The sequence below is a fragment of the Ruditapes philippinarum genome, unplaced genomic scaffold (genome assembly GCF_026571515.1).
Source record: "Ruditapes philippinarum isolate M1 unplaced genomic scaffold, ASM2657151v2 ctg6037_1_1_1_1, whole genome shotgun sequence".
In the NCBI taxonomy this organism is placed as follows: Eukaryota; Metazoa; Mollusca; class Bivalvia; order Venerida; family Veneridae; genus Ruditapes; species Ruditapes philippinarum.
In genome coordinates, this window is record NW_026856987.1 from 1 (window position 1) to 10,336 (window position 10,336).

Genomic DNA, 10,336 nt, shown 5'->3' on the forward strand with positions numbered 1-10,336 from the left:
TTCCCTTTATATTGATGTTCTCCATAACAATGAAAGATACCGAGAAATATTCAAGTTAAAATGTGTTTTAACTAAATAAATCTCAGTATCTATCTTCTCCCCCTTTATATGGCAAAAAAGGCTAAATGGAGTTTATCAAAATATAACAGTTACTGTACCAGTGGCAGCAGAACGAAAAGGAAATCCGAAAAATAAACAAATTCCAAAGAATTTGTCCTTCCAGGCAACGTCTAACCTAAGCGGGATTTGATGGCAAATTCCCGCTTAACTACGATTATTTACGTAGAAATTCTGGTTTAAATCGTTCAAGCAGAGTGGCCCACTATGAACAAAAACCAAGAATTCAGGTAGACTCCGTTCTATGAGTGCAGAATTTTGCGGGCAAATTCGTACACAATCGGTAAAATTATGGACCTTTGGTAGCGTCTATCTTTCGGAACGGAATTCGTAAAAATTACCGCTGCCACCAATATAGAACTGTCGCGATTGATTATAAAGGGATTGACAATACAAGCAATCGACTTACCTTCCACGTCTGGATCGTAGCCAAGCTAGGAATTGCCTAATTCTTCTGAGTATATATTACAACAATATGGCGCCCAACTGTCAGACTAAAACACACTAGTTCCGGTTGGTTCGGAACCTTCCGTTAACTTCCGTCAACTCCCGTAACCAGTACCATACGGTACTACACATTTGAAATCTTCCTTATTTGGTTGGCTCTTAGCTTTTTAAGCGGAAATGGGAATCGGCTGCAGAAAAATCCGAACAGTTCCGTATTTTGTAAACATGGCAAGATGGCAGACGCTGACAGCGATTTAGAGAATAATTTTCCCATTAATATTTATTCTCCGATTGACCCAAGGTTTAATAATTACAATGCAAATTACAGACAAAATGTAAATGAAAGTAGAGATCAAACTGTCACCTCTGAAAATTCGATAATAAGCGGTTCATACCCTTATGATACCAGGTTTTCTTCTACAGATGTTGACTTTTCTAAGTCTCCATATGACAGGTACATTGTAGTTTATACATTGATGTATTACATGTTTGAGGCTACAGTTAATTGGCAGTTAATAGTATAAGATGATAATTTGTTGTATTCGACTGCATAAGTGTTGGCTGAAACAAACTATTTTGACGTCCAAAGCTAAAGTTCTGGGTGTATTTATTTATATGAATGTAAAGTAACAATTTGCTCCAGAAGTCCAAAGCCTGACAGAATATTATGCTATAAGTTTAAAGAGGGCAAGTTATTATTTGGAAATATTGTGTTTGAGGTTCTTATCTTGTTTGACAGCAAGGAATCAGATGATGCACTTGCGAGTAAACATTATAATTAATAGGACTCTATTTCTTTTGGAAAATTTGACATCTCTTTGATTTTTCAAATGCCCAGCTTAATTAGGTGATGTTTGTAACCCATGTCACTGCTGTGCAGACTCAAGTTCAAGGTCACACTTGAATGTCAAATGCCAGAGAATTTCATGTCTGATTTAATAAATCCTACACCTATTGAAGGATCTTTTTTCAAACTTTGCTTAAATGTATTATGTGCAGAACCTATTCATCTGCTGTGGGGTTAAAGTGACACTTGAAGTTTTAATATTATATATTAATGGACCTACATAAAATTTTGTGTCAAGGAGATGGTGACAGTCATTTCTCTAGTTCCTGGATGGATTTTACAATTGCACGACACAAATTTGTTGAGCATGATAGTGAAATGTTGTACAAAAAATTAGGTTAACAGCTTAATAGTTAAAGTTGAGATGGGACATTATGTCCACAATCATAATATTAAATATTATGAATTATTATTGTAAATTGATTTTCATGTCCAATCCATAGCTGTATCATTCATAGGGCTGTAACAATACGGTAAAAAGCGTATTGCAATATATTGCAATACGCAACATCCGTATTGCAATATATTGCGATACGTATTGTTTTTTATCTTAGGTACTGGGAAATAATTCAGAAAAAGAGACTTGTTTATAATTTCAACAAATATTATATATATCTATATCTCTCACAAAACAGAATTAGTGGATACTTTCCTTTAACAAAAAATTAAACTGTTTCAACTATTGAGCATCAACTATGAGTAACAGCAAAATAAAACTTTAAACACTTTTCATTCAGTAACTAACAATCTAAACTATATCCTAATGATTTTCTTAACACAGTTTCAGACTAGGACTAGACCACAGACTTAATCAAACCGAGTCTGCAATTCTCTTGTTATCTTGTTGTGATTAATGCTTCCGAGGGATCACTTTGTTTCCAGATTTTGAGTGACGGTGGCAATTAATCCATCTTTTTCTTTAGAAAAATTATTAACATGTCACTTTGTCAGCATCTAGTATTCAATAATTTCATGGGTCTCTCTTTTCCTTGTAATTTATTTTTTTATCAGATCGTAATTATTTCCGTCTGCCATAGTAAATCACCGATTTTTCAAGCATTTGTCTACCCGCGTACCGTGTAATTTTTTTACCCTAACACCATTTTTTTTTTACACGCTTCCTACTTTCGGTTTGTTATTTTCTTTTGTGCATAGGACATTTTCATAACATTTAGTTATCAAGAAAAATATGGAAGACTTTCTTTTATCTATAGAGGAAATTATGGAACACTGTTATCACTAAATAAAACCGGTACAACTAAATGTGAACCGCGGTACAATATTTATTTATCCTGCACCGCAATATATCGGTGTACCGGTAAACCGTTACAGCCCTAATCATTCATAGATTTTGAAATTACATGTAATATACATACATGCATATGTCACTTTGAGCAGATACAAAACCAAGCTTGTAGCTTTAAGGTCAATGTCACTCTTAACTTTAAAGGAAACAGTGCTGCATTGACATAAGTGTTTAGTCAACATTCTTGTCATTCATTGATCAATAGACTTTAAGATGACTTTGCATTAAAGTGCTGCACATTGAGCTGACATGTCATACCCAAAATTAGGTCTCAATCTCAAATGGCAAAGTCCCACTTGTCCATACAAAGTTATGATTGTGTACCCACTTGTCCATACAAAGTTATGATTATGTATAGATGGTTGTGTTCTATGCATGACATTGTTATTCATTGATAGATTTTAAAATATTTATGATGTCTATAAACATGCAGCTTGTTAAGATAACCAAACCTAGTTCAGAAAAAATAAAGGTCAAAGAATGACAAAATACATAATAGTGCATTTATAATTATACCCAGTCCATTCATTTGAATTAATTTTCTTAAATATGTAGTACTTAAAAACAATGTATGATGATTGTGAAGTGTGTTGCTTAAAAGTCAAGGTCACATTTAGACTTTGAAGCTAAAATATGATAAAAGTACAGTATACTGTCTGTGTACATTGATGGTTGTTTTTGGTTATCTTTTATTCATGGATGGAATTTGTTATAACTTAAGGCACAGTTTTGTGGTACATCAAGAAGACTTATCACACACAAATGCCAGTTTGACATCTAATAAGTTGAAGGTAGCTGAGATGTCAAAATAGTACATTGATGTCACAGTTGTCTCTGGTCATATCTTTGTCAAAACAATTGGGAATACAGTAAGATACTGAGGATATAAAACAGTGTTTGTTTTCTTTATTCTTGTTACACACTTTGTAGTGATCATGCCCTTTTTTTAAGTTAAAGGTCATAGTACATTTACTGGCCTTTAGGAGCATTTGTCTATTTACTTTAAATCTGGTCAATTAACACTTTCCCAGTGAAATTGCTTAGTTCTAACCCAACTTGATCGTAAATTTCAATCCTAATTTCTGTGACATGGTACATGATCATGGGGCGTTTGTTTTTGGTAACATTTGGTCACTGCTAATGGTCATGCCCATATCATAAAAGGTATTTTCTAGTTTTGCAGTGTCTACTCTAGGATGCAAAAACAAGGGGGATTTTTTTTTGAAAAGTGAGAATTTATTACATTTGTTGATCGTTTTCCTTCTTTCTCTTTGTAAAATTTCCGCCCTGCCTCTTAAAAAATAGGGGGGAATTCTCAAAAATATGAGTGAATCCCCTCATCCCCCCTCCTAGAAATTATACACTGTTTCTGTTGTATCTTTTAGTACTTGAATTATAAGCACATACCATATTCTATTATAACCATGTCCCAGGCAAATATTTGCCAATTCCAATGGTTCATAGCTCCCCATTGCAGCTACTTTATACTTTTCCTGTTATAAAAGCTTGTAATTTTTTTTACGTAGTTTGTTAATAGCATGATGAAAATATATGTGAACATTGTATCACAACTTTCGCAAGCATATTTGGAAAAGTACAAGATCTATATCAAAAGATTATCATTTTATGTACCATTGAAATTAGCAAATATTTGCCTGGAATATGTTATATGTTTATTACTCAAATACATTTGTATTAAAATATAACAAAAAACACCAAATGCCTATTAAGTTATGGGCATGGCCAATAGCTGCGACCCAGTGTTAACGTAAACAAATCATAATGTTACATTACCCACCCTGTGTTATTTTTGTTCAGAAGAAGAAATCTTTTTTTCGATTTTGAAGTTAATGTTGATAAATTACTCATATTTTCTTACCTTTACAGACAGAGGTTAGACAGTCAGTCGTCTATAGTAGATGGTCTTCTATCGGAGATTTATGATCGGTGGCATGATCATAGACATGACAGCTTCGATAGCGATACATTCACCGAGTGTTCAAGCACCTCAGAGTTTATGCACTGGAGGCGTCATTCAGTACACCTCAAGATAGCTGGTCGGTCCCTTGGTCATCTCCATCGTGGTATTCTACAAGATTATGGTAATAATTATGAGAAAGTTTTCAGTGAAAAAAGATAATGCATTCAGCTTGAATTAAAAGTTTATTTTTTTCATCATCTGAATTAGTAATATGAATTTTTGTTTCTCGCTATTCGAAATGATGTTTTGATATGTTTGAATAAATGTGCAACTAAATTTTTTATCAGAGCATCATTTGTACTGTATTTTTGCAACTTCATAGTCTTTATTATTTATACATGTACATGTATACATACTAGTAATATAGCCTTTTTAGTAGTATTTTTAAGGTTCTGGTAAATTAATAGGATGTATTTTCGTACTGTTTGTCCAGTAACTCCCAAATTTGTTTTGGTATTCATCATTTGAAACAAATTCTTTCGTTAAATAAGGTTTGAACTTTATACCCCTTGCTTCTGTGTCATTTTTTTGCAAAGGGAAGTAATTATGGTTATATCTTGATTGTTTTACATTAATGAGTTGTGCCCCTTTTTAAGATAAGATAAAATTTATAACAATATATTAAGCATGTAAAATTTATTGCCATTTATCTACATATATGCAAATATAAGCATTGTTTACATTACTCGTCATAAAACAATATAAACATGTAAAATGGCTGTTTCAAGGGAAAAACTGTCAAATTTAGGTAAATATTTAAGAATATTTTGAATGTTTAGATTTTGTGTGCTTTATGAAGCTTTTTGTTCATTGAATACACTGTCTGTGCATCATTACAAAAATTAATGGAAATGACAATTTGCTGACAATAAATTATATAAGAATGAAATGTACAGGTACGTTATTTCTTTGCTGATTACCAAGTTCTTACAAACCGGAATAGAGCCCACATGTTGAAGGTATTTTAAATTTGATTCTCATCACATGTTTGATACAAGTACTTTAAAATTGATTTTGAAAAACAGGCGATGATTTTTATTTTATTAGAATATAATATTATGGTATTTTCCTAAAAATGATTGTGAAATGACTCTGTACACTATATATAAAAAAATATTTTTGTTTTTCTCATAAACTTATGTAGTACACCTACTTTTAATTCTTACTAGTATTGTCTCTGAGTTAAGCATGGGTATTTTGATTAGGGAAGTGTTTTGAAAATTATTATTAAATAAATTATATACATGCATTTGTTAATTTTCTTTGTGTGTGTTTGTAGTTTTTGTTTTGTTGCACGGAAAATTTTAATTTAAAATAAGCCGCGCCATGACAAAACCAACGTAATGCGTTTGTGACCAGCATGGTTCAGACCAGCCTGCACATCTGTGCAGTCTGATCAGGATCCATGCTGTTTGCTATCAGTTTCTCTACTTGTTATAGGGTTTGTAAGTGAACTGGTCGCAAATGCATTATGTTGGTTTTGTCATGATGCGGCTCATTAATGTTATTTTCAGGGTTGAAAGATTTGAGGAGTTTGTTGACAGATATATCTCGTCATGTGAGCCAGATGTCAGCGAGACTGGTACGTCAGCTGAAACGTCGAGAACGTAGGATGTCAAAACTACAGAACAATTGTGACATAGTGACAGCTATAATACAAGCATCTTCTCCAAAAAGACGTAAGTGAAATAATAAATGTAGTTAGTATAATGGGTACTTTGCAGCAAAATCGGGTTTAATTTTATATGCCTATATTTTAGCATACCAGAACTGAAGGTGAAGGATAAGCTATCATTAAGGGAGATTCCCTGGTGTTTGACGTAAGAAATCAATTCTTGTTTCCTCCTCTGAGTTACTTTGTTGATTATCGTCCTTGTGACTTATCTTAGTGCAATTTTCCAGATTTTTTGTTTAAAGTGACATTTAAGTGAAATTTTACTCATTTTTGAAGCTGAGCTTAATAGACTATATATTTCAAAATATTGACTGTTATAATGGTGATTAACCAACAATTAATATTGGAAAATGTTTAGTATGAAGTTTAAATCTGCCTTTAATAAGACTGCTCTTCTCCGGTTGCAGATAAATTCCAATGGATATTTACAGAAATTTCCTTGGTCCATGTGAGTTTATTGATATTCATGCAAAGTAAATTGTAATATTGAAAGGCATAATGGCAATATGTTTTTTTATTTTGACCTTGACCTATTCACTCACTATATACCCTTGGATGGCCATAATGTCACTTTAAGAAATCCCATCAACAAACTTGATTATTCTGATACCTAAGGACAATATATTATAACTAAAACAGCCTTATTTTGTGCACAAATATCTTATTTATTCTAATGAATGATGTAAGGCTTTGAAGGTTTATAGCACTATTTGGAAATTTAAACTGTAGAATTTGTTCTGCAGATATATTGAAAATGTTGTGAATAATGAGTTTGCATTTTGGAAATAATGTCTGCTTTTGAGAAATTTGTTGGAACAATTGTCATAATCAATTATAAAAGACATCTTGTTTGATATTTACTGGTAGCTCTTTCCCTGTATTATTTGACATTTTAAAGGAATGATCAAAATTTAGAAAGTAACTACAGAAACTAATATTAGAGGCACACATGATAACATTGGAACAAATAAAACCTACTAGTTTCAAGTATGCACAACCAAATATTCAAATATGAATAAAAAAAATGATGTAAATTTAAAAAAAAAAAAAAAAAACCTTGCAGGAAGAGGCATAAAGTTGTATCATTTTTATTTTGTTCAATAAAGGAGACTTTTATGTTTTCATTTTAAATGCATTTTATATTAGTAAATACTTTAAGAAGTTATGAAATTTGAGAATTATGTGTATCTTGTTGCTATGATAATTTACTAATGACTTTTTGTTAAGGTACATTTTCTCGGAAACTATCAAAGCTATCCTTTTCAAACTTGGTATATTCCTTCTTCAAACTTTTTATACTTGTTTTGCTATCATAATGTAATGCCATCACAAAAGGATAGATAATCTTAGTGAAGAGTTATGTCCCTTTTTTACTTAAAATTTTTGCCAAGGTTAACGTTTGTGTTTAAGGTCCATTTCTTATAAACTATCAAAGGTATTCACTTCAAACATGGACTTAGTCTGCTGTTCAAAGTACTTGTATATATTATATATTTGTTTGGACAAAACACTTTATTCTCAGAGACAAATATTTACACAGAATTAATCCTCCTCAGATATATCAAATATATATAAATGGCCACACAAGTTGTGTTTTTATTGATTAAATATAATTATCTTTTAGATAAAAACATAAATCATTTGCAAGTATTTCAATACTCAAAGTCCAACTACAAGTTTTAACCTGCAGATTTAGATCAATATAAAATGAATGGCAATTTTCTTATCTGGATTGATATATCTGATTTTATGTGATTTGTTTTACTTTTACAACACAGCACATGATTAGATTGATTACCACATGTCATAGATATGAAAATTTAACCAACTAAATATTTTTAATGGAAAGTATTGTGAGCTAAGTCAAAAACTGTTCAAATAACAACTTTTATTGATAAAAAGATAATTCCACAATTTCTTTATTCAACTCTGAAGAGCGATAATTCCACAATTTCTTTATTCAACTCTGAAGAGCACTAAATTTGCTAGATTCAACAATAGAAGTTTCCATGAAAATATTACAAAATGCTCTTGTCACTAGTTTTCACGACTGTCAGGATTTAAGGCCAAAACGCAAACTGAAAACAGCCTGTCATGGCTACTTATATAGACTCTGAAATGGCCAGGACTGTCACAATTGACCAATCATAACATTCCATTTGGCCTGGCAGTCTGGCAGGAAAGACAGGAACTTCTTAAAATGGCAGCCATATTGACAGGAATAATTTAGAAAAATGTAAATTAACAAAGTTAACTAATAACAAAATATGCAATAAACACTTGAATTACATGCTTAACTTGATGCACTTAATGTCTGGACCAAAAACAATCATGGTTATAGCTTAGAAAAATGAACTATTGATATAAAAAGATTCCAAGTGCCAGGAATTTGAATTTTCCCTCCTGACAAACTTAGAGGTCATACCGGTCATCAAGATTATTATGAAATACAGCAATGCCAGCTAACTATTTGGAAAGTAACTTAGGTCTTAGGTAAATAAGGATTACATTCTATGTTCTTACATGTAAAATGATAAGTATTTGTATATGTTTATGAAAATAAATGCATTTAAAGTTTTGAATCAAGGTAGACAACTCTTATCGGCCATTTTGATGCCAGGATAAACAAAGTAAGTAAATAAATCATTTCTTGAAGTATAAACCTCCTTATAGTGCCTTATATAGTCCTAGAGCCTCAGAATGTCCTACATCATGGTCTTAATTCCTTCATTTACCAGAAGATTATCTAAACAAATAAAATCAGCAAATATGAATGGCTGAGGCAAACAGGTAAAGTTCAGGAATCCTGGCAGGTAAGTTTTAAGCATTGACTGAACAGTATTACCTCACTTGTCAATAAAGTATGCTAGTTTGATGTTCAAATTGTCATAAAACATATTTTGTTTTAAACTGATATATTCATCACAAGGTCCTGAAAGTAAATTATTTGATAAATATTCACAGTCCCTTACAGTATCAAAGAAACAAACCCCCAAACCCTAAGTTAAGCTGTGTATATTTGAAATGGAGGAAAACATTAATTATTTTTTGGAAGATCAAATTCTTTTTGTGCCATCTGCTATAAAATACAACATGAAAACTAACTTTATCAGAACATCTACTGCACTATATATAACAGAATGTGATGACTGCTACTGTCTGTTGTTATTTTAGAGGAAATACCATTACCATGTCAACAGAGCAGAAAGTTCACAAACAGAATCAAAAATTTAAACTGTTTGTTTTGTTTTAATTAAATCTCAGACAACAAAGATAGGGAAGCAAACATGTTGTTTAATTATTCATTTCTATAACATTTAATACTTCCTGTTAATCAATGTAACCATTAATTATGTATTCCTGATATGTAAGTCAATATACATATATAATTTGATGGGTATATTTAATAATTGGTCAATATCTGGATATATCATGGTATGGAGTCAGATGTGTAGGAATGTAAAGACAATTATAGTACTAGTGAGTATAAAATTATTCAAAATAATGAATGACAAAAAGTGATAATATACAATGGCAAATAAAAGAAAGATGTTGATAATCAGACTTTTAAAATTCTTAAAGCAAACAAATCTCAAATAGCAAAACACTGTAATTCATGTGATGTCATAGATTTGATATCATCATAATTAACATCATAACTGCACAATAATTTTAATTTGTTTTACTTGATTGTTTCTGTCTGAAATAAATGAGGGGTATCTGAGATTTATACTTAGCATTGAGTGGCAACTTTTATTAATAGTAGTTGCAATATGATTTTTTGTTCTCAGAATAAACCCTTACCATAGGAAAAACAATAACTTTATTGTATTTACATGTTTTTCATGCTTCAGGTACAATATTTAATTCATTCTTTGATTTATAAACTGATTGAAAACAATTTTGTCACATTTCAACCAATTATCAAAGAAGTATAAAATATTCCTTCATTTTTCACTCAAA

The 10,336-nt window shown here is 31.3% G+C and overlaps 1 protein-coding gene across 1 annotated transcript; it reads left to right on the forward strand.

Moving 5' to 3' along the window:
* The first annotated feature begins 751 nt into the window (after positions 1-751).
* On the forward strand, positions 752-6,459 carry LOC132748403 (TBC1 domain family member 30-like). The gene is made up of 3 exons (XM_060738008.1): positions 752-1,018; positions 4,605-4,819; positions 6,213-6,459. The coding sequence occupies exons 1-3, from the start codon at positions 798-800 to the stop codon at positions 6,383-6,385; spliced, it is 609 nt and encodes a 202-aa protein (XP_060593991.1). The 5' UTR covers positions 752-797; the 3' UTR covers positions 6,386-6,459.
* The last annotated feature ends 3,877 nt before the right edge of the window (positions 6,460-10,336 follow it).

Excerpts from the sequence above, each read along its gene's own strand:
- LOC132748403 (XM_060738008.1), top strand. The coding sequence starts at position 798 with ATGGCAGACGCTGACAGCGATTTAGAGAATAATTTTCCCATTAATATT. Across the intron at positions 1,019-4,604 it reads TCTAAGTCTCCATATGACAG|ACAGAGGTTAGACAGTCAGT; the intron begins GTACATTGTAGT and ends TTACCTTTACAG. Across the intron at positions 4,820-6,212 it reads TGGTATTCTACAAGATTATG|GGTTGAAAGATTTGAGGAGT; the intron begins GTAATAATTATG and ends TGTTATTTTCAG.